Source organism: Hoplias malabaricus, chromosome 4, assembly GCF_029633855.1.
Source record: "Hoplias malabaricus isolate fHopMal1 chromosome 4, fHopMal1.hap1, whole genome shotgun sequence".
NCBI classification, from domain to species: domain Eukaryota; kingdom Metazoa; phylum Chordata; class Actinopteri; order Characiformes; family Erythrinidae; genus Hoplias; species Hoplias malabaricus.
The window spans coordinates 52,329,491-52,355,406 of NC_089803.1; the positions used below are offsets into that span (position 1 = coordinate 52,329,491).

The following is a 25,916-nucleotide window of genomic DNA, read 5'->3' on the forward strand; positions in this document are numbered from 1 at the left end:
AAATTGTGCTTGCCACAGGCTTCTTGAGAAGTACAGCTCTGTACTAAACCCAGTGTTATTGAGAAATTCCATTACTGACTTTACTTTACTGACCCACGAACAGCAACAAATATAAATTAATAATAATAATAATTTATTAAAAATGTATATATTAAATACTAATATACTTTAGTTGTATAAATGTTAAATAACGTCTTTGAAACATTAGAACTACATTTATTTCTCTGTGAAAAGAGGCAATCAGACAATTTGTCCTTAATATCTGCAGTAAACATATAAAATATCACTGTGAAATATAGGTAAAATATAGCAGACACTTTATTAATACATTATTATTCTGGACACATGAATATTTAATAAAAGTGGGATTTTCTGACAAAATATAGGTCTTTGGTGTCACAGATGTTTTCCAGTAGCCAAAGCTTATTTCTAGTGGTTACTGTCTACACTAAAAGAAGTGGTTCTGAAAAAGGTTGGTTACTTCACAGAAATGTTATTAATAAAATCAGAATAAAAGCGCCTGTCCACAAACTTATGGCCATATTTATCAGTCACTACACAGTCATTGCTAATCCTTTGCTGCCCTCTTGTGGAGAAAAATATTTAATGTAAGTGTCGATTCGTTCATTTATCAAAGTGAAAATACCAATGTAATATATATATATATATATATATATATATATATATAAACTGATCTGAATATATATAAACTGAATCTTCCACTTCCGAGACCTCTGGTTCAATTTCAGTGGCCTATTCATTGTGCTCAGAGTAAAAGGAGTGCAAGGCAAACATTAAGCTATATATATGGGGTCTGTGTGAAGATATGATACATTGTTTCATCAGGAAGATGCTTCACATGCGAGGATCAGCACATAAGCGCAAAAAGACATTGTTCAGTCTGAAATGTGTGTGTGTGAGTGAGCGAGTGAGCGAGTGAGTGAGTGAGTGAGTGAGTGAGTGAGTGAGTGAGTGAGTCAATTGGGGTGGTGTGTATGGGGATGTTTTCTGTCTGATGGATGAATACAGTCTGGATACCCATTCATTTCCTATGGTGGTCACTTTTGACCAGGAACACCACAGGTGTAACAAAGTTGATTAAAGCAGTCAAAATTCAGTTAAAGAGGTGATCATCACTTTTATAAGTTCAAGTAAATATTGTGGAGGATATCATAAGGCCTTGAGGCAATCAGATGTGAAACACAATATTTATGAGTGTTTTAAGTTGTAAATCAGTCAGATTTGACCCGAACACCACAGGAAGATAACAGTACTGTAGTAAAATCTAGTCTAACCCAAACATTCAAAGCCCCTCTTTATAAGCATCAAATTCTGAAGGTCAAATTAAATTTGAAAGATATAAAAATTATTCAATTTATTGGGGGTTCTGTATGAATATAATAACTATATGTTAAAATAAATATATTTAATACAGAAATATAGATATTATATAGTTAAATATTATATTTACCAAGGAAATTACCGCAGTACCCTGCAAATGTTATAATCCACTTTCTGTCTTCTATGCTAAACTGGCTTGTGTGTGTGTGTGTGTGTGTGTGTGAGAGAGAGAGAGAGAGAGAGAGAGAGAGAGAGAGAGAGAGAGAGAGAGAGAGAGAGAGAGAGAGAGAGAGAGAGAGAAGGGAGTGTTAGACTGTGTGTGTTTGTGTGTGTGTGTGTGTGTGTGTGTGTGAGAGAGAGAGAGAGAGAGAGAAGGGAGTGTTAGACTGTGTGTGTTTGTGTGTGTGTGTGTGTGTGTGTGAGAGAGAGAGAGAGAGAGAGAGAGAGAGAGAGAGAGAGAGAGAGAGAGAGAGAGAGAGAAGGGAGGGGTGTTAGACTGTGTGTGGACAAAGAGACAGAGTTAAGTGACACAACAAATGAGTAAAATAATGAATATGTGCCTGAGGCAGACAGTGACTAAATGAGTGATTGTCCAGATGAGCAAGTGAAGCAGTAAGAGAGTGTTTAGTAAGTGATCAGATAACTGACCGAGAGAACAAGTGACTTAATATGTGGCTGAATGAATGAGTGACTGCTTGATGGAGGAGTGGCCCAGTCAGTGACCCACTCAACAACCAAGTGAGAAAGTAAATGGTAAGTGACTGAAGGACATAAGTCCCATACATTTTATATGTTCTTATAAATGTAGAATTGTGTTTAAAACATTCAGTTTAGGCCTAGGAACCTGCCCCTGGAGCAGAAGAAGAAACAGGGGTGCACATGTTTCTGTGGTAAGACTCATAGGTGGTACTTGGAGGTTTTAGTTTGATAATGAGAGGAACTCTGTCTAAAAAGTTTGAGAACTTTAACTAGTAAATCAAGTAAGTAAAGTGATCAACTTTGACTAAGTGACTAGTAAATCAAGTGAGTGACAGGCATTTGACCTTTTGAATGACTGAGTTGTCAAGTTACTTACCAAATTACCAACTATCTTTGTGACCAAACAAGTGTCAATGAATGAGTGAATCAGAGCCTGACAAAGTGAATGACTGAGGACATGAGGACAGAGTCATAAAATGTGGAAATGTGCGGATGGAAATGTGAATAAGAAGCTGAAGAGTAAGAAGTTACTTTCAGCTTCAGATTAGTGTTCACATGAACTCCAGTCTGGATTTGCAGTTCAAAATGTCAGTATTAAATGTATTAGTGCTATTCAATACTCCTGCCAAGCACTGTTTGTTACACAACCACGATTAGGAGGCAGAGTGACGAGAGTTACAACTTAATATCTAATTAAATTTTTATGAGGTTTCAAACATTTCAGTGTTATTATTTTGGATGGATAAAAATTATAACACTTTGGAAATGAAGATAATGGGATGGACCTATAGGCCGAATTCATGTGACTGGGATAATAATGCTGAATATTTAAGAATTCTGTGAGCTGAAGGCATCTTGTGAAAACAACAAATCTAATATGTTAATTGCTGATATATTCATACATTGAAGAAAGCCTTTATTACCTTCATATTCATACATTGGTTCATGCATTAGTTAACATTTGCATTTCTCTAACAGGACGCATCCACTCTGAAGGACAGTACTCAGCATATGAAGATGTGGATGAGGAAATATTCTCAGGTAAGAGAACTTCAAACTCCATTTCACTAACATATTTCTATCACAATTTATCATGTTTAGTAAGCAATGGTTAAAAAAACAGGAATACGGTATTCTCAAATCCATTAGAGGACATGTGTATATATATGGTATATGTGTGTGTATATATCCATCCATCCATTATCTGTAACCGATTATCCAGTTCAGGGTCACGGTGGGTCCGGAGCCTACCTGGCAGATACACACCCTGGAGGGGACACCAGTCCTTCACAATATGATACACACACACACGTTCACTCACACCTCTCACCTGTGGACACTTTTGAGCATCCAATCCACCTACCAGTGTGTGTTTTTGGACCATGGGAGGAAACCAGAGCACCTGGAGGAAACCCATGCAGAGAGATAATTTATTATGTATATTAAATATAAAATTAATAAAAATGTCTGTTATGACCAGGAATATAACCCAACAAGGTTAAAAAATCCATTTTGATTTCAGATTCATTTTAATAAACATCTTGCACTGAGCTGTACGCTAAAAAGATGAGTTACAGGAGATACATGTATTGATTTTACAGACTATGAAGATGTGGAGGAGGAGCCTCAGACAGAGATGAATCATCTGACTGAGAGACCACACCCAGTGTCTTTCCTCAGGAAACTGCAGTTAAACCTTTTCAGACGCAACAAATGATTTTAATTTATAATCATTTTGAGGTAATTCTGTGCTTCCCTCTTCTCTGTGTTGACCAGCTGTGAAAAACTGATAACTATTAATCTGTCTCTCTGTGTGTCTCTCTCAGGAATTGTGTTACAAAGGATTTTAAGGGATGAGTTTTAGCTAAGTTTGCTGTTTCTGTCAGAACAGAATTAGACTGTATTACAGTTCATAAATAAATTCACTGTGAATCTTCAATAAGTTCCATTCTAACATCCTGACCCCCCATCATTTAAGGTTCATTTGAGAACCCCAAAAGCATGACATTTCTTTATTTGAATTTTTTTGTCAGGTCTTATAAGACGGCCTGCAAGATTTTAAGTAAATCCACTAAAGTGTTTTGGAGTTCACTTTTTCTGAATTTGGGCAACGTGCACCCAAAAGTGCCCAGGAAATGTAACTGCCATAAAAACTATATATATATATATATATATTGTTTTTTTCCTTTGACTAAAACAACTGAATGTAAAAATGTAAAATGTATAAACTCTTAAATGCAAGTTTTAAATTGTCTCTAGAGCACTCCTTCAGTCGTAATTACTCCTGCACTTAAGCCCACCCTTCTAAACTAACAGTATTCGCAGAGGAAGCCCCCTTAGTGCAGAACACCATCTAGTGGGCTTCCTCTATGAATACTATCCTCAGCCGGAGAACCACCTCAGTGACTACGATGGATTACATTTTCAGGAAATTATTTTTAAAATAATTATAGCACAATTAAAGGAAAATACATTTAAAAAAAAAGGATTCCCCCCTCAAAAAATGTGAGAGAGAGAGGGAGAGAGAGAGAGAGAAAGAGAGAGAGAGGATAAGCTGTAAATCCATCCATCCATCCATTATCTGTAACCGCTTATCCAATTTAGGGTCACGGGGGGTCCAGAGCCTACCTGGAATCATTGGGCGCAAGGCGGGAATACACCCTGGAGGGGACGCCAGTCCTTCACAGGGCTAAGCTGTAAATGTGAGCATTATTTGTCTTCATTGTACAATATACAAGTATCCTGGTACATTTAACCAATTTGTATCAGTAAACACACACACAAGTGCACTAGGATCAGTTTGTAAATACACACACACACACACACACACACACACACACACACACACACACACACACACACACACATGCACACACACAGGCATCCATTCAATCAACCATGTAGCAGTTTGAGGTAAGATGCCATGCTCAAGTACACCAGCTGTAAATGTTGAGGGAGGAGACAGCACTGTTCCTTCACTCCCCTCTGTCCAGATTTTCCTGCTGGTCATATTCTGATATGTTTGAATAATGATGTCACCCATAATATGGCATACATTTTTACATGAATCATTTAGGCATAATGGCAAGATGGAAAGTGGCTGTGAGGTGGAGGAAAAGGGGAATGACTTTAATAGTGTGGAGGTGGCTTGATAACAGAATATCTGATGTACAATAAAACAGGGTATTATGCAAGGAATAAAAGAAGCCAATAACAACAAAAGGGGGAAGCACAACTAAAGTTTCACCATCTCAAGCAGAAGCACCTGGTGAAGGACGAGGGAAATCAAAAATGCTGGTAGAATAGTCTGCACTGACTCAGCATAGCTGTATTTGTTTTATTATTTACTGTGAAGCTTTAAGGTTACTTTTTATATAATTGTTTGTGTGTGCTGTTTATATGCACACACTTCATTTTCTGCACTGTAGTTGTGTGGTAGATTTATATGCTACATTTTTTTTTAAAATACAAAATCAGTATCCTGGGATGTTACTGTTGTTTACAAAATAAGCAAATGTGTTTGGGAGCACATAGCTGAACCTATGTGTGCTTTTAGGTCCTTTACACCTTTATTTACTACACAAAACGTGGAAATTTCTTTTTTAATTAATCCGAGAACTTACATTTACTTTTCGGCATAGCTGCTCGAGATGAGTGTAGGTACATGAGCTTTGCCTGAGGTAAACAAGGACTACTGATGTGCAGACTGACCAATTAAATGTTTACAGAGAAGGTTATCAACCAATAACGATAGCTCTACAGTCAGACCGTGCAATCCGAAGATTTTAGGTTACTTCACCACGCCACCTTCTCACTCAAGTGAACCAAATGGAGTAGGGGAGGGCGGGACTAGTTTGTGAAGAAATGCTTCTCGAAATTCTATGTAAGCTCTAGAAAAACAAAATCCTGGACATTTGTGAAATTCCAATTTTGAATTTTGCCAGTGTTAAATCAACACTATTAATGTACACTTTTAATTATAAAGTACAACTCTTTACACACTTTGAACTACATTATGTTCTCAGCAAACACTTTAACCTTAATGATTTTTTTTAAATGGTGCTGCTCCAAAATAGAGTTTTGATCTGACCCTTTTCTGGATACACAAATATTTAATAAAATTTGAATTTTCATATGAAATATAGGGCTTTAAACCATTGGCACTATATTTTCTACTAATTTAATGAACTAAATCAATGGATTTCTGCTCCACCGTCTAATTACATTTAGTTATGCTGCGCAAATTGGTTCTACACTGACACATCACTGACAAAATAAGGACAAATTTGACCTTGGTCTAAAATATAGGTTTAAAGTAGGCCCTATCTACACAAAAAAACTAATGTTTCTCAGCAATACCAGGCTGCATCTTATTTAGCACACATTAGTGTTTGAAAAAAAATTTTTGGGTAAAATATAGGTTTCTGAAACACTGGCACATGATTCAGTACTAGACAAAGAGAGAATGTCTGTGGATTTCAGCCACAATACATTGTATAAATATATAATAATGAATAAATATCTATTAAAATAAATATATAAATTTATACTAAGTATATAGCTGCATCTAAATAGAATTAGAATATCATCAAAAAGCTAATTTATTTTTGTAATTCAATTCAAACTCATATATGGATTCATTAGAAACAGAGTGATCTATTTCAAGTGTTTATTCCTTTTAATGTTGATGAATATGGCTTACAGCCAATGAAAACCCAAATATAATTATTGCAGAAAATTAGAATAATCAACACAAAACACCTGCAACGGGTTCCTAAGCCTTCAAAAAATGGTCCCTTGGTGTAGTTTAGTAGGCTACACCATCATGGGGAAGACTGCTGACTTGACAGATGTCCAGAAGGCAGCCATTGCCTCCTGCTTTATCCAAGCATAATAATGGAACATTGAGTGAAAGGAAAATGTGTGACAGAAAAAGGTGCACAAGCAACAGGGAGAACTGCAGCCTTAAAAGGATTGTCAAGAAAACGCCAATTCAAAAATTTGGGGGAGATTCACAAGGAGTGGACTGCTGCGTATCCAGGACATGGGCTACAACTTGTGTTAAGCCACTCATTATTCAGAGATGGCACCAGAAGCGTCTTACCTGGGCCAAAGAGAAAAAGGACTGGACTGTTGCTCAGATGAAAGTAAATTATGCATTTAATTTTGGAATCAAGGCCCAGAGTCTGGAAGAAGAGTGGAGAGGTACACGATTCAAGCTGCTTGAGTCTAGTGTGAAGTTTCCACAATCAGTGATGGTTTGGGGAGCCATATCACCTGCTGGTGTGGGTCCACTGTGTTATATCAAGTCCAAAGTCAGCACAGCTGTCTACCAGGATATTTTAGAGCACTTCAGGCTTCCCTCTGCTGACAAGCTTTATGGAGAATCAGATTTCATTTTCCAGCAGGACTTTGCACCTGTCCACGCTGCCAAAAGCACCAATACCTGGTTTGCAGTAATTACTACAAAGCAGCCCCAACCAAGCATTGAGGGTATATACTGTACATACTTTCCAGCAGACCAACATTTCTGTATTTTTAATTCATTCATTCATTCATTCATTCATTATCTGTAACCCTTATCCAGTTCAGGGTCGCGGTGGGCCCAGAGCCTACCTGGAATCATTGGGCGCAAGGCGGGAACACACCCTGAAGGGGGCGCCAGTCCTTAGCAGGGCTGTATTTTTAATTGGTCTTATATAATTTTCAAATTTTCTCTCCGATAATGAAAATTTGGTTTTCATTGGCTCTAAGCCATAATCATCAACATTGAAAGAAATAAACGCTTGAAATGGATCACTCTCTAATGCATCTATATAATATGTGTTTAAATTTTGTATTGAATTATAGAAATAAATTACCTTTTTGATAATATTCTAATTTATTTAGATGCATCTTTAGTTTTATTTATTTTAGTTTTATTTGTTTTATTTTAGGAGAAATAGTTATACATGGTCATTTTTTTCTTGTTAATAATATTGCATTTTTAAGGAAAATAAACATTTTCAAATCACTGGCACCACATTTTTACTAGGTGAAGTGACAAAAACTGTTGCATTTGAAAATTCAAACATTATCCCACTGTTCTATCCCATGACAGAGGTAATGGAAATGGACTGTGTAATAAGGAAGTTCTATGGTGATTTGTCCTCCTTTGGAGTGTTGGTCAGAACACTAGAGTGTTAGTGGTGATTTCAGTCTTTTATTATGATTCAGCAAATAATATAGTACACGTGTCTACACACCAGCCCACTCATTCAACACTAATTCAAAGGCTCAGGTTGTAGATTAGAGATAGAAAATTATGATGAGAGTAATTAAGTAGGGAGCATGAGAAGTATGGTCTGGAATAGAAAACAGAACACACTTTCTAGTAATTATTCTCCAACTAGAATGCTAATCATTCAAAAGCAGTAACACATTCACAATTCCTCTACAATAACCATGTAGTTTATCCAATAGTGCCCTATAGTGGGGAAATATGGTAGTTCACCTCTATTATTTCATAAAAATTTCTTGAACAGTCGATACACATTCAACACAGAGCTAACATTTTAATGTCAAATAACAACCTAAACATCACAAACTTTGCAACTAACCATTCAATACTCCCTAATATTACTTAAAACATTACTAGAGGGACTAGAGAGACGTGTCCTCTTTTTCACCATCTCAGATCTGGTCACCCTATCTACTGTCTCCTCTCCAACTAACTGCAATTCTCTGAGGTAGAATCTGCTTGTTAACGAGGTAGGCCGTCTTTAAAGAACTAGGCCTCCAAGAGTCTTTATTTCCAACATTCGCTCAACATGCTTTTGGCATTTTATGGTAACAGTAGCATGATATTAAAAATGGTAATGGTGCTGAGTTCATTTATTATCTAAACCAACATTCACATATACGTTTTAATATCTCCCAGATCAGAACAAAATTCTTCAAAAGAATTCTTCGTTTGCCATTATTCAATTACATTTTAAATACTAATACAGCAGTTGCAATATAATGACAAGAGTGGGATAATTTTGAATTACAATAATACGGTACATAAAAAATGCTTTTTTGTTCACCTACTATAGGTCAGATATTCAGGCCATGTCTGTATCAAAACTGTTATTGCTGAGAAACACACTTTTGCCTCGTAATGAATATAATTTCATCTGCCATTTTAAAAGTGAAATGTACGCTTTTGAAATTCTGGCACTACATTCTGTATTGAGCAAACAGGAAAAATAAATTTCTTTCTGAAATTTCCAGGGTATATACTAAAACTAGTGTTGCTGAGAAATAATTTTTCACTGATACATTATTAATCTAATGATAATCAGTACATGTGGCATTTTAAGAATAAAAGTACTTTAGCTGCGCTACTGACACCTCAGTGTGTATCAGACATTTTGGCCTTAATGTCTAACTTAATGTCTAAACCTAAACTAGTGTTTCTGTTAAATACAGTCTGCAGTGTATTACTGTATTATAATCGCAGCTGGGACATGTAAATCTATATCAGTTAGCTCGAGCTTTATCTTCGGGACAGCTCACCACAGCTATATTAATTAATTAATTCATTCATTATCTGTAACCGCTTGGAATCACTGGGCGCAAGGCAGGAACACACCCTGGAGGGGGTTGCCAGTCCTTCGCAGGGCAACACACACACACACACACACACATACACACACACACACACACACACACACACCTACGGACACTTTTGAGTCACCAGTCCACCTACCAATGTGTGTTTTTGAACCTGTGGCACCCAGAGGAAACCCACACAGACACGGGGAGAACACACCAAACTCCTCACAGACAGTCACCCGCAGCGGGACTTGACCCCACAACCTTCTGGAGCTGTGTGACTGCGACACTACCTACCCCAGACCTAATAATGCAGCACTTAAACTAATGCTGTTGTGGCTGCGTGCAATTAAATCCTTACAGTCATGTTCTTACATTTAGTGTAAAGCCTTCCCATTCAAATAGAAGTTATGGCTACAGCAATGGTGGAATTAATTCTCTATAAATACTTTATTTCTAAAGAAATGATAGAAGAACAAGTGTCCACAAACTTACACATACAGAGATTTATACACTACTTCAGTAAGAAAAGAAATTTTCTTCTATATGGGCGGCACGGTGGCGCAGCAGGTAGTGTCGCAGTCACACAGCTCCAGGGACCTGGAGGTTGTGGGTTCGATTCCCGCTCCAGGTGACTGTCTGTGAGGAGTTGGTGTGTTCTCCCCGTGTCTGCGTGGGTTTCCTCCGGGTGCTCCGGTTTCCTCCCACAGTCCAAAAACACACGTTGCAGGTGGATTGGCGACTCAAAAAAAAAAGTGTCCGTAGGTGTGAGTGTGTAAGTGAATGTGTGTGTGTCTGTGTTGCCCTGTGAAGGACTGGCGTCCCCTCCAGGGTGTATTCCCGCCTTGCGCCCGATGATTCCAGGTAGGTTCTGGACCCCCCGCGACCCTAAAATTGGATAAGCGGTTACAGATAATGGATGGATGGATGGATTTTCTTCTATGTATTTTCCTGTATTTGTATAACAATCATTATCTTTGCACTGTGCTCCATGACCTATTATTGCTTTGTTGATTTGTATTCTATCACCTATAATTTTTAAATATACAAGTTGTTTTTTAAAATGTGTACATTTTTGTTTGTTTTAATAAATGGGTGAATGTACATTTATCAGTGTAACCATCAGCTCTGTGCAGGTGCATCTTTGAACTCTTCTCCACTAGAGTGTTTCCTCTCTCTGAAGTCAGTCTCCTATTGGTTGTCTCAACTCACCCGTGTGCATCTCTGCTCACACACACAGACACACACAGACACACACACACACACACACACACACACAGAGGTGGAGTTCTGTTTGTCAGTGTCACACACTTTTGATAAATATGGAGAAAGATAAAATCGCCACTTCTGATTTGTCACTGAAGATGTTTGATGATTTCCCCTTCTCTTTCTAATAAGGTCAGCGTGAGAATGATTGGCGGCTGGGGGGAGCTTTTACCTTCTTCTTCTCTCCCTCTATCTCTCACTGTTTCTTAAATCTCTGAGTGAGAGGAGGTGAAGATTGTTCTGCTGAGTTGAGTGCTCTGTGTGCAGGTCAGAAGAAGATGGACAGGTGTATGTCTCTCATTTTTCTGCTCTCTGCAGTCACACTCACCACAGCTGGTAAGTATACCTCACTATTTTGATGACAGGTCACATTATTATATTTGGCAATGTATATTAATGTACATAAAGGTTTATTTAGTGTGAAGATGCATTGTATGCCAGCATTAAGTCACAATATGTAAACAGCATATTTTAGTGCATAGTCAATACCATATGCTTTTATATAATGGCCAGAACATTTCAGTAAAAGTCTTGTGGCTCAATTTATGTTGTTTTTAAAAATTATTTATTTGTTATTCATCAATATTTCTTTTATATATTTCTCCTTAGGTACAGTAGGTTTATTTTTACATTTTGTTGATCAAATTTTCAGCCACTCTATCCCTGGTGAGTCTGTGTTTTTGGACAACTAGATACTAACAATGCTTTGTAATTTTGGGGCCAAATAACTCTCTCTCTCTCTCTCTCTCTCTCTCTCTCTCTCTCTCTCTCTCTCTCTCTCTCTCTCTCCCATACAGAAAGGGTGAGGTTGGTGGATGGTGGCAGTCGCTGTGCTGGAAGAGTGGAAGTATATCGTAGTGGACAGTGGGGAACAGTGTGTGGTATTAACTGGGACATGAGTGATGCCACTGTGGTGTGTAGAGAGCTGAACTGTGGAGAGGCTGAGGGTCTTCTTCAGGTTGCTCCAGGATCAGGACCAATATCAATGGGATATGTGTTATGTCGAGGAACAGAGTCTTCACTGAATAACTGTTTTTTTGATACAGAATACGGTAAATACTGCACTTCTCATGATTATGATGCTGGAGTCACCTGCACAGGTAGGTTGTCATCACTATCATCATTTAGATTACTACATAACTAACTTTCAAAAAATGTTTACTACTAATAAATTACTTCCTTTTATTGATACTTCATTTTTATTGATTTAACTAGTCAGTCAATCAGCCAACTTGGAATATATTAAGGTTTAGTGTAGCCCATTATAATAATGATAAAAAAAAGACTTGAAAAGTATACATTTTATTATAGCAAATAATAAAATGTATACTTATAAATAAAATGATAGCAAATAATAAAATGTATACTTATTAATACAATTATAGCAAATAAAAAAAATCTAATTAATCAAAACTATTAATAAGACTAATATTTAAAAATAAAAAAAAAATATAAAGGTAAAAAGACTAAAGGTAATGATAAATAGACAGAGAAAATGAGTAAAATGGAAAGAAATCATACAATAAAATCATAAAATAAAAACCATAGCAAATTACAACAAACAATCAAGAAAATAATTAAAGCCATATTACATTTTAAAATAAAATATCTATTAAAGGTGCTATGGAATTTACACTGCACTTCAAGCCACAGTATCTAGACTGCCCAGAGACCAGCGCCATCATATTTTTTCTTCCGCAGGCAACTGATAATGCAACATTTTCTGCTGCATTATACAGTTGAGAAATGCTATGGGTCAAAAATTTTAAAATAAAAATATCGAGCATAATTAACAGTATTCAGTTAAATCTGTGCAGCTGGTAGCAAACTGAATGAAAATAAAAATCTAATTAAGCATTCAAATGGATAAGTAAACAGGAATTAGAAGTGACAATGGAGAAAGTAGCCAAAAGAAAAAAAACATCAATTTATTTTGTAATTTTATTTAAAATAAATTTCATAAGTAATTAATCATTTTAGGAGTGTATCTGAACTCAAACTCAACTCTAAAACAAGTGTGAGGTTTCTGTAATGTTAAGAAAAAAGTCACAAACATATATATTTAAATAATACTAATTGTTCTAAGAATATTTCTGAAGAGAAAAGTTAAGATAAAACAAATGATGTTTGAAGTATTTTTCATAACTTTCATCTTAAGTATGAAGTTAAAAATCACATTTAAGAAGAACGTCTTTTATAAGACACTGTGCTGAATCCGGTCCCTGGTTTGAGTCATGAATTCCGTCTTATTTTCTCTTCAATGTTCATATGTTTGCGTGAACCAAGACAAAGTCTTTTTATATCATTGCTGTCCAATTAAAAACAAATAGCTACATTTTGGTGGATTTTAATTTAATCATTTCAACAGAGGCAGTCCTTCAGATTGTGAATATTTTCATAATGATCGAACCAATAGAAATACTCCAAAATTACTTGGAATGAAATGTTTTTTACATCAATTTCCATTGAAAGTAGAAGGTTTTTTCCTTCTTCTGTAAAATTACTATTTTGACAGATACGTGTTTTTAATTGGACAGCAACTATATGTAACAAACTTCTTGAAATAAACATGTTCTGATTCTTTTAATTAAACAACATTAATACAATAAGCAAAAGAATAGATAGAATGTAGAAGAATAAATGAACTATATCATGCATACTGTACACAATCCTAATAAAACTGCTATACACACAGGTCGCATAACCAGACTCACTGATGGTTCCCACCTGTGCTCTGGCAGAGTGGAAATGCTTCGTGGGAAAATATGGGGCACAGTGTGTGATGCTGGATTTGATCAGCAGGATGCAGAAGTTGTGTGTAGAGAGCTGGGCTGTGGGCGTGCTCTGAAGGTGCTGGGAGCAGCTGTTTTTGGCAGAGGGGAGGACCAGGTGTGGTCAGAGGAGTTTCAGTGTGGAGGAAACGAATCTCAGATTTACTTCTGTCCAACATCATCTTCAGTCAAACACAACTGTTCACATGGCAATGATGTTGGACTGGTGTGTGCTGGTAATGTATAACGGTTTAACATCACCTTAAACAAGTTACATTTGCCACTGCTTGTCATGCTGTATGTACAGGGATCTGTATCTGTGCTAATTGCTTTAATATAACGTTCATTCAGGTCACACAGGAGCTCGTCTGGTGAATGGCCCTGACTCATGTTCTGGTCGAGTGGAGATCCAGTACCTCAGTGAGTGGGGCACAGTGTGTGATGGAAGCTGGGATATGAGAGCTGCCAGTGTCCTCTGTGGTCAGCTGAAGTGTGGGACTGCTGTGGCTGTGTTGGGGTCAGACTGGTTTGGGGAGGGGAGTGGTCAGATCTGGGCTGATGTGTTTGATTGTCAGGGGAATGAAACACACCTGTCACAGTGTCCCATTTCATCATGGGGTCGAACTGCAGTCTCTCACAAACAGGACGCTGGAGTCATCTGCAGCAGTGAGTTCTCTGAATCGTGTACAGAATGTACATCTGAACATGTGACGCTCTTAAAATTGAAGCTCAAATCTCATTAAGTTTGAAAAAATCTAAAAGAGTTTTGATATTGATCTCCTTCAGATTCTTCTCTGGCATTGTATGAGGGGCGAGTGCGGTTGTCTGGAGGAAGAGAGTGTGAGGGGGAGGTGGAGGTGTACTTCATGCAGGACTGGAGAAGAGTTGTGTTTGAGTCCTGGAGTGTGTCTGAGGCCTCTGTGGTCTGCAGACAGCTGGGCTGTGGCTCTGTGCTCAACTTCTCCAGCTCCTCTTTATTCAGATCTGAACATTCACCCATGTGTGTAACAGGTTTCTATTGTTCGGGAAGTGAAGCTCATCTGAGCAACTGCAGTGGTGCACAAGCAGTAAACTGCAGCTCCAGAGAACAGCTCTCAATCACCTGCTCTGGTAAATTGTTGAGATTTAAATGTTAATGTAATCAGTACTCCTCTGCTGTCATAACTGTTTGCTCTCTTTCTCTCTCTCTCTCTCTCTCTCTCTCTCTCTCTCTCTCTCTCTCTCTCTCTCTCTGAATATTAGAAATGCTCTATATAAATGCAAATTATTATTATTATTATTATAATCAATGTACTTTTCAAGAAAAAATATTAATTATTCAACACATTGACAAATGTTATCATCTTTTAACAACACTAACACGAATATGTGTGTGGGTGTGGGTGTCTGTATGTCCGTGTGCAGGTAAGTTTAACTCAGTCCACAGCTCCATCAGACTGGTTGGTTCTGGAGGAGACTGTGCAGGAAGGCTGGAGGTTTTTCACAGTGGATCATGGGGGACAGTGTGTGGTGACTTGTGGGATATTGAGGATGCGCAGGTGGTGTGCAGACAGCTGCAGTGTGGAGTGGCCCTCAGTGCCCCGGTACCAGCCCGGTTTGGACCTGGAACTGGACCCATATGGCTGAATGAGGTGCAGTGTGAGGGGAATGAGACGTCCCTGTGGAACTGCAGATATCAACTGTGTGAAGAGGATGAATGTGGACACAAGAAGGACGTAGGAGTTGTGTGTTCAGGTAACAGGATAAAGACGTTGGAACTGACACAGCAGCATGTTATATTTTTTATGAATGAGTGAATAAACTGTTCCTTAAACATTTCATTATGGAGTTATGTTAAACTCATTATAAGTCCTTCTCCCACCAGCGTACAAAGAGATCAGACTCACTGAGGGCTGTGAGGGGAGTCTGGAAGTGTACTACAATGGAACCTGGGGGAATGTGTGTGTAAATGAGATGGATGAAGAAACAGCGAGTTTGATCTGTCAGGAGCTGAACTGTGGAAGAACTGGCAGTGAGTCCTGGGGCAGTGCAAGAGTGGGATCAGCTCCTAACTGGCTGGACAATCTGAACTGTAGGAAACATGACTCCACTCTGTGGAACTGTCCATCTTCCCCCTGGGGACAGAACAAATGTGATAACAGCAATGAGGTGGCTCACATCACCTGCTCAGGTAGGCAGCTTGTAGTGGTTTTGTATATTAATACATTAGATGGCCAAAAATGTTAATATATAGCTTTAGTATTATAAGAATGTTTTTGACAGTTGATGATTTAACAAAGCACATTTACAGAATTCCCCAGAGTATGAGGAAGAAACGTTAATAAGAACCAAGGCTCAACAGGGTTCCCCTCCTCCTCTTGTTGATGCTGGATCAAAACAAATAATTGATCCCTGCAGGAAAGTTAGTGTGTTACAGCAGCTTACAAACAGATAACCACAAATAGAAGGTTATATGCTAAATAGAACAAACCAGCATTAGTTACAAAATATAATGAAGTCCACAACAGAATGTAATACAAGATATGATATAAAGGCTGTAATTTTTTTGCTCAGTAAGAATGCTGGATTTTAGAGTTATAGCGGCAATCAATTAAAATTAAATAAATTATTAATTCATTCGTTATATAAAAACATTTTAAATGAATATTTAATACACATGATTAAACAACAAATAAAAAGAACTGACATATATAAGATTCTATTTGAAAATGAAATAATTTAGTCCAATAATTTAATCCAGGAGCAAGTTTAATGGCAGGTTGTTCTCAAAGAACTGCTCTACGGAGAGACTTAGGAAATCCTTCTTCCCTGGAGCCATCAGGTCAAAATTTTCCAGTGGGTTCAGAAGATGCTAGAGGACTGATTAAGTCACATACACTATGCATAAGTCTATTCAGTTATTGTCTGCAATTTTCATGTACACTTCTAATGTTTTTGCCTTAAGGACTCATTCAGAGATTCTTCACACTATATTCCCATCAGTAAGATCTATATATAGCATCATATGGATATAAATGGCTGTATTATCCAGTTTACAATGCACATTGTTCACTGTGTTTACACTGCAAATTTTAGCACTTTATTTCAGCATCTTGTTTTTTGTTGCACCTTCTTGCACAGTTGTAGCTGTAGCATTGCTACTATTCTTTGCCCTTGTTTCAGTAGTTTCCCTTATATATTTATTTTATTATTTGCTCTTGCGTTGAAATTTTACCTTACATTTTGTTTTATTTTTGTATGCTCTTAGAGCTTCATATAATTTACCACATCCTGTATATAGTAATATCCTTTAAGTGTTTTAAAAAATCATATTGCTTGTTTAATTAACCAGAAATTATCAATTTAAATGGCTTCATTTACACTATTTTTAAGCAGTTTTGTGTGTAACAGCTAAATTATTAATTACTTTTTTTGTCTCTAAAGAAGAGGAAAATGTTCGTGTGTTACGAAGTCATCTTAAATGTTCTTCTTCTTCCCATCAGCGACAGTGCTCAAGTAAGTTCATGTAAACAGATTGGGTAAGTATTGGATAGAGCATTAATCGCATGAGGTGTAATGTTTTGAAGTGAAAACCTGTAGGTTAGTACAATATGTGATGACATTGTGGAGTTCAGTGTCTTGATTTACTATGAGCTCATGTGTTCTGTGTGTGAATAGAGCACCTGCCTCTCAGACTGAGGGGAGGAGAGAGAAGCTGCTCTGGGAGACTGGAGGTGTATCATAACTCTCAGTGGGGGACAGTCTGTGATGATCTGTGGGACATCAGGGACGCTCAGGTGGTCTGCAGGCAGCTGGGCTGTGGTCCGGTGCTGAGGGCTGATGGGAGTGCTGTCTTTGGAGCTGGTAAAGGGACTATCTGGCTGAACAGTGTGAAGTGTAGAGGGAATGAGATTCACCTGTGGGACTGTCCTCATTCCCTGAAGAACCACACTGACTGCTCCCACAGACAGGACGCTGGAGTCACCTGTGAAGGTCAGAGGAGATCAGAATGTAATGGCAACAGAAAATGAACAAATTAATCTGCAACACAAAAGTGCAGAGATGCATGTATGAACATATAACACATCTAACATCTAATCAATTTGGCCTTTAAGTTTTAAAATTTTCAGAATTTAAATTTCACATTGGAATTCAAATTTTCTAATTTCCCATTAACAAGGGGCAGATGAATGAATAAATAATTGCCCATTAAAACATTGTCAAGTGTATCTTTGTATTTACAGACATATCTGTCACTACTACTGCACTCACAACGACTACTTACACCACAGGTATGATTTTTTTTATCTCTAAGAAACTTTTTAAAAACTGTTTCTGAATGTGTTTCAATGTTTCCCATGGTTTCTTCTTCTTTTTCATTTTTTCGTTAATCCAGTTTCCAGGACAAAAAGTACTTCACCAGATGATTTGTCGATCTATCCAGTGCCTCTCCTGGTATTGGGAGTGATGTTCTTTCTGGCCTTAGTGCTTCTGTTTGTCCTGTTTTATCAGAACAGAGCGCTCAGGAGAGGTAGGAGATTCAGAAATCTTCTACAATCAGTTTCTTTTTTTGTGCATTGTATAAATATCATTTGTTCTTTAATGTGTAATCATCCTTCCCTTCCACTGTACTGTCTTTATATTTCTCTCTGTCTGTCTTACAGTGCTCTCTAAGAGGTGTAAAGCTCAACCTGAAGCAGTCTATGAGTCCATTGATTGTGGAAACATCAGTAAAAAAGGTAGCCCACCACAAAAGATTTCAGTAATATTTGAAGTGTTCTAAATCAGGTATATTCTATTTAATTTGTACTTATATTTTGTACCCGAGATCATTATGCATGCCACATGAGTATTTACTTTTCCAAATGAATTATTATGGACTATTCAACAAGTCAGAATATTTTATTAATAATAAGGGATTTCAAACTTTCTCAGTTAAAGAAGTGTTAATGCAGCACTCCGGCCACAATCCTTCAAAAGTAGCTATATCTAATTCTAATTTGAAATTTGTGTTGATAACTTTTGAAACACATGAGATATTGCCATTCTGATTACGGCAATCGATTTCTGAGACAATCCTGGACCGGGCTTCCGGGCTTGGTACCGGAAAGTTGCTGGTTTAAGCCCCAGGACTGGCAAGAACATCCATAACTGAAGTGCTCTTGAGGAAGGCACTGAACCCCCAAATCCTCCCCGGGCGCTCTGGGTGTGTGTTCACAGCCCCTTGTGCACTAGTGTGTGTGTGTGTGTGTGTGTGTGTTTACTGCCAGAGATAGGTTAAATGCAGAAGACACATTATGTTGTATGTTGTATAATAACAAGTAATTGCACATTATATTATTATTTTGAATTAAGAGAAGTAATTTCTTAATCCATCATGGACTAATAATCATCTACAATGATTTGTTTAAATAATCAGGAAAAAATATTAAAACTAAAAGAAAATATAATACTCGTAATTTGACATTCATTTGGTCTCTCTTTACAGTAAGTCATTCCTACATGTGCTAAATTATTCTACTGATTACATTAAAAATAGTTTTCATCTGTAACCAATAAGTGATGTTCCTTTGTAATCCTAATGAAGCTGCCTAGTAGTTCAATGAAACTCTATATTTATTTTTATTACAGTTTTTAATAAAAAAAACTGTTATAGTTATAATGTTTTAATACTAATCTATACTCAAGCCTTTCTGAATGAATATTAACTATTTTTATATGAACCAAAATTGTGCTTTTTCCAACAGAATCCATCACTGATAAAAAGGCTAAGTGTTCTGCAGATGGCACTGCTACCTGTGGACTGATTAGTGAGTTCTTTCTGATTAATCTCCTGAATTTATTATCTTTACATTATACCTCCATGCAGACATGCAATTGCACTGTTAGTAAAAACAATCTGGTATGTTTAATTTAGATGAAACAGTGAAAAAGGACACAAAGTTCTATGAGGATATCATCTCTTCTGGACAGCTCCCTGATAATGTTTCAGGTGGGTTTCTGTTTTCAAGTTTAACTTATAGGTTAAATGTCTGTGTTGTATGTAATAACTAATGTTTCAGGCGGATATAGGATGGTTCCTACAGATGGATTCTTTGTTCTGTGACTTGGCTTTATCACAGCACATTTTCAGTCACCCAAATTATATCAGTTTAAAATGACATACTTATAATAAATGGAGCTGTTTAGATACAGATAAAATGCAAACTTTCAATAATAAAAAAAAACTTCGGTAGTGGGAACTGCATTCTGCATACACCTTTTTTTTCCATTTGAGAAATGATAAAAGAGCAAAGAAAAAGAAAATGATAAGAAAATATATATATGGTCCCTCCACAATTATTACCAATCTCAGTAATGATCAGAAAAAAAAAACATTATAAAAAATTCACATTTTATATTAATTAGCTTAGTCTCACCTTGTAAAAGTCCAATTTTTAAAAGTTTAAACTTTTAAAACATTAAAAACCTTTAGAAGGTAAACAATAAAGGGTTATATGTGTTTATATAATATGATACAGTTCTCTAGAATAGAATCTCTAGAATAAAATGTCTGTGATATGCTTTTGTCAAAATTCCTCAAGGATCCAACAACACAGCATGTACCCTGTCTAAACAAACATGTTCAGAAAGATACATTTAAAGGAATAATATTTAATACATACAGCAACTTTTTTAAATTGCTACTGAGGTCCAATTAACAGCACTACCTGTTTTAGAAATGTGTTAACACAATTAATCAGGAAACTTTTACAAACTTTCTTACGTACTTTATGTACATTTTTTAATGCAAATTAGAGCCTAGTGACATTAGCCATTTTATTTAGCGATACAAACACTGTCGCTACTATTGAAGTTAGAAGGTAAGACTACATTATTCTTATGCTGAAATCTGGATTAAATCTCATAACTATAACTCTTACATCTCTCTAGCTCTCACACACGTGCACATGGAGCACAAAAAGCTGTTCTTTTGTTTTTTGTTTTTTCTCACACCTTGTTTAATCTACACTTTCATCTCTTATACATTTGTTGAAGCTGGAATATAAAGATGTTCTATTGTCTAAGCTGTGAGCTACCAGTTGCAATTTTCTCAATTAAAGCCTTTGTCCGAGCTTTGTTTTGTAAAATGATGTTAAATTTCTCCCTGGAACTTGTACTAATTGAGAGATTCTAATTAAAATATAATAAAACTACTCTAAAATGTCATTATTGTGATGTATACCACTCTATACATTTATATTATCTCCCTTCCAAAAAACAAGGAACTTGTTTAACTTGTGACTAATCATGTTAAATTGTGGAATATTGTTGTAATTAAATCAATTACATTTTTAATCATTAAAACTTAACAACAAACAGGTAGATACAATGAAGTATTTAAGGATTTAAAGTAATGGTACTCAATCTGGACGTCATGTCTGAACACAGTGCCTTATGATACTGAGATTGATTAAATTATATTATTTCTACATTTGGACAGAAGACATGACAGAGAACTATGATGATGCTGTTCCCACTGAAGCAAGCAACGACATCGAGAAAAGTAATATTTCCTTCGTGTCCATAAATAATGGCTAAACTAAAGATTTAACACAGTTAAATGTCAGTTTTGATTCTTGTTATCATTGATCTCCATGCAGTGGACAATGAAGAGGGCTATGATGATGTGACACTGCTGGACGGGATGTAGGAGGAATAAAGGTGAGTGTCTGATACTGTTGTGAATACAGCTACATTTCAGCTTTTCATTACATCATTATACACAACTTCTTTTAGAATATGGGAAACATATTTGCTCCCATTACTACTCTGATGTGGTGCCCTCATCCTTCATTTAGATTTGGGCACTTGATTAAGCTTATCCTGAGTGAGTTACGAATGAAACATTTCACACCACTACAGCAAATGTTGACTGCAGCCACTCTGTTGAGCAACAAGACTTCACTACATGTCAAATAGCAAAACATTTTTAGAGGAACACACCACAAATGGTCATTAAGCTTCTTATTTTATGGTTAAATATATCTGAAATTGGTGGCACAGCATGTAGTGTCAATCATGCTGGGTGAGGAGTTTTAGCCTGTGTCTGCCTGGGTTTCCCGGGTGCTCCGGTTTCCTTGATAGGTGGATTGCCGACTCAAAATAAAGTGTCCCTAGGTGTGAGCGTGAGAGTCAATGTGTGAGTGTGTGTTGACCTGTGAAGGACTGGTGCCCCCTCCAGGGTGTGTTCCTGCCTTGCGCCCAGTGATTCAGGGTAGGCTCCGGACCCACCCCGACCCTGAATTGGATAAGTGGTTACATATAATGAATGAAAGAATATCTGAAAATCACATTCACATTTTTCTACAGATAGAAAAGCTACAGCAGGATGGCAAAACTCAACTCAAGACTCACAAACCAGTGTAGATACACAATAACCGTACAAACAACAACAATGTACTGGTGATGTATTCACTGTTACAGATGAGATTCTCATTAAAAGATCTTTTTATTCATCTGATGTAAAACACTGGGTCTGGTTGCAGTAATATCACAAATACTTAATGTATGTGCTAGTCACTGTCAGTAATCATACACAAACATTTTACATACATTATCATGATATTAGTGTTTAGATATATATTGAACAAATTTTCATATAAAAGAAAGTATTTTTGTGGTGTCTGTTTATTTATTTATTTATTTTGTTTTAAACCTGAATGGTCATTTATTTAACAACCTTTGCTGAGTTGAGCCTGCAATGCAAATGTTAGCTTCATAATGCAATGTTTTTTTTAATCTGGTGGAGTACATTGATTATTCCAAAATTATTTACCTTTTGTATAATAAAATAACATTATTTGTTTATATTTACAGGCTAAGATAATATAGAGGAGGAGCAGAAATCATGGATATCCACCCTAGGGTGTCTCCTCAGGAAACTCTTTCTGACCTCTTCAGGTAGCTCACTATTCATTTCTTCACAATCAGGTTGAAAATCAGTTCACAGTTACAGTAGGATATGGAGCAAAATAATTTACAGATTGGATACAGTGGGATTAACACCGCTAGGTTACCTAGAAAATGTTTTCTCTGTTGGAACACTTTTTTCAAAGTGATAATGTTTCAGGAGATCTTCTAATATGTCATGGGAGTTAACAGTTAGTAATTAGTAATTTTGGATCATTTCTTTTCTGTTCTTAATGACATTTTATCATAAGGTGTTTTGAAATAATGCTATATATGTCTGTGTTCAAACCATGGCTTTTAACAATCTTTTACTTTATTATTTTTTTTAATCTTCTTGAAAAGATTTTTATGTGATTTGGTTGAATTTAGTTGCAGCTGTTTATTACAAAATCTACAGTTAATTAAGGAGTTTCTTTTGTGCTGAAGACTGTAAATTAACTATAAATTTTAATTGTACGTTATCTAAAAGTGTACAGTAACAAATGTCTAAAATTTTAATTGTTACCTTTCTGTGACAATCAATGAGGAATATTCTGTACTTTCATAAATATGTATGAGATGCTCATTTTTGTTGTTGCCATTTAAAAATTATTAATTGTAAAACTTTAAAACTAAGTAGCACCTTTACTGTTAATTGTACCTTTGCTAGCCTTTATTGGTGATATGATTATATTTATATTATGCTTATTTTTCTTATGAATTAAGTATGAAATGTATGGAATTAGAATTAGACAGGTCATTTTGTTTATATATACAACTTTGCTCTTTTATTGTTTCTTATTTCTTATCACTAGTTATACAACAATTATTTTTGGATGTCACTTCAATATATATGACAATAAATATTTAGCATTATGGATATTTTTCACAAATGGTGGTCCACTTTATTCTAAATGTCCCTAATAACTGTATTGGCACATTAACAATAATGTGACAACAATGTTACAAAACAGTGGGGATTCATTCACTGTTATTCATGTGTTCACTGTGTCTATAAAACTGTGAAAAATCCTTGCCTTATTTAGACAAGACAGATCTACTAACGGTTGCATGACATTAAATCATCCACATCCAGAGATATAATCTGAGTAATACGTACGCATTCTCAAATTTTATATGTAGGGCAGTGGTTTTCAAACTTTTTCTATCATTCCTCACCTCAAACGAAGAGGGATTTCCACGCCCACCTTCTACCATATCGCCCCCTAAAAATGGTAATAAAAAACACATACATTTTTCTAATTTATTTAAGTAACATCAACTTCTCAACATCTCTAAATCAGTAGTAGTGATCGACCGATATATCAGTCGATCTTAGGCATTTTTTATATAATCGGTATTGGCCGATATATTAGCGAAAGAGGCCGATATTTACACAATTCACACAGGCAATGCTGTGGGCAGCTCCATCATTCTGGCTGTTAGAGCGCCCCTTGCGTCCATTTTGCCATCTTACAGACAGACATCATTGAGCACAAGTACAGGAGTACAAGCCTCCAACCTGTAGCTGCATGCCGTCTCATCAGAGAAAATGGTATGAATTATTTTCTTTTCTTCAGCTCTCACTATTTGTTACTGGCTGCTCTTTGTAACTTACACTCAACTTACTGTCATAAGAAACTCATTTTGCTCATTGGTGGGTGGCGCCTATGAAAAAAATCACTCATTGTTATATCCGTCAGTATGTTTCAAGTACTACAGGTCCGAAGTCGACGGTTAATGTACCAAATTATAGCTTAAAGTCGCTGATTTTCATTGATTTGATCATTTTATGTATAATCTCATTCGAAAAATAAGTATTTTTGCTGTTATTGGAAATTGTTATGAAAATAATATTAGTGACAGTACAGATTTTCTGATTTATCACAACGCAACATTTGAGTAATGTGTACATATCATACACAAATCGAACGGTCAGACTCTCAGGATGACAAAGATATACACTAAAATGTAGAACTATGGAATTAAAGCCAAAAAATAAGATATTCCACACTTCAGATTTCTTCCTCAACAAAACCACTGCTTCTCAAAGCCTCATACACAAGTGGCGATTTACCCTCACCAAACATTAAAAACCCTTAGGTATGGTGTGTTTTATTTTAATATACTAAGTTTATTTCTGATGTTTACACTTGTTACTCACCGAGTACAATGTTCCTTTAAATTACTGTCGTGTTAAAGGGCGAGAGCTGCACTCTGATTGGCTGTAGAGCAAGGCAACCTTCCCCACACCCCCTGTTGCATTTAAATGCCCTCAGTGGAGGAAATGTAACTAGTAAAAGACATCTAAGGTTTGAAACATGTTCATTGACTTGATTATTGTTTGTGGAGCTTGTGGCTGTAAAACAGAACCGTTTGAGTCTCTCTCGTGGGTCTGGGTCTGTTAGATGCTGAAAACATATGCGTATTTGTCCCTCTTCCTTGGGTGCACATCGACATAACTCTGCCCCTGATTGGTCTACAGATTTGATTGACATGTTTTTGGAAAGCTGAGAGCCCAAGCTACGTGGCAATAGGTGGGACACGGGTATCATATTTTAATTATTTTTGGAAAATGTGAACTATTTTTTCTGGATTTTATTTCGGCCAGTACTCTTGACACAAACATGAGGATTACTCACAAACGGTGTTTTAGTCTGGTCTTGAAGGGGACTATCTAAGGTAAGTGCAGCTGTGCTAACTTTGTGTGTGAGCCACTTGTGGGCTTGTCAGGCTTCGAGACGCAGCAGTTTTGTCATTGATTAGGAAGAAATCTGAAGTTTGGAATTTCTTCTTTTTTTTGGCTTTAATTACTTAGTCCTACATTTTAGTGTATATATTCGTGATCCCGAATCCCGTGATACTCGAATCCTGTGCTAGCATTTCTCCTGTGGTGTTGCTATCAGTGTGTGAAGAGTGGAAGAAGAGGGTTGCATTGATAATGCAACACAATGGGCAGCACTTTGAACACATTTTATAAGTGGTCAGAAACTTGTAAATAACTCATGAAAGAATAAAGTTATGTTAAAAGCACACCATTGTTTTTCTTGTGAAATTCCCAATAAGTTTGAATAAGTTTCAAACTGGCCACCATGGTCACCACCCATCTTGAAAAGTTTCCTCCTCCCATATACTAACTTTCTATGAACAGACAGTTAATATCACCAACCATTCCCATTTTATTAAGGTGTATCCATATAAATGGCCCACCCTATACTGTCACTAATATTTTTTCTTAACAATAAAATACTCATTTATCAGTGGGATTATATATAAAAAGATTAAAACATTGAAAATCAGTGACTTTAAGCTTTAATTTGGTACATTAACTGTCCACTTTGGACCTGTAGT

General features: G+C 36.4%; 1 protein-coding gene across 1 annotated transcript; it reads left to right on the top strand.

Moving 5' to 3' along the window:
* Window positions 1-11,162: 11,162 nt before the first annotated feature.
* Window positions 11,163-22,762, top strand: LOC136694736 (scavenger receptor cysteine-rich type 1 protein M130-like). Its single transcript, XM_066668512.1, has 17 exons — window positions 11,163-11,220; window positions 11,682-11,984; window positions 13,580-13,891; window positions 14,007-14,321; window positions 14,442-14,765; window positions 15,060-15,389; window positions 15,520-15,825; window positions 17,082-17,150; window positions 17,313-17,627; window positions 17,879-17,926; window positions 18,031-18,165; window positions 18,299-18,373; window positions 19,382-19,444; window positions 19,552-19,626; window positions 21,118-21,180; window positions 21,278-21,338; window positions 22,494-22,762. Exons 1-16 carry the CDS (start codon window positions 11,163-11,165, stop codon window positions 21,325-21,327), a joined length of 2,841 nt encoding a protein of 946 aa, XP_066524609.1. The 3' UTR covers window positions 21,328-21,338; window positions 22,494-22,762.
* Window positions 22,763-25,916: the final 3,154 nt, after the last annotated feature.

Bases quoted from the DNA above. Each gene is read 5' to 3' on its own strand.
- LOC136694736 (XM_066668512.1), top strand. From the start codon at position 11,163: ATGGACAGGTGTATGTCTCTCATTTTTCTGCTCTCTGCAGTCACACTC. The intron at 11,221-11,681 runs GTAAGTATACCT...TCTCCCATACAG, and splicing joins AGTCACACTCACCACAGCTG to AAAGGGTGAGGTTGGTGGAT. The intron at 17,151-17,312 runs GTAAGTTCATGT...GTGTGTGAATAG, and splicing joins CCATCAGCGACAGTGCTCAA to AGCACCTGCCTCTCAGACTG.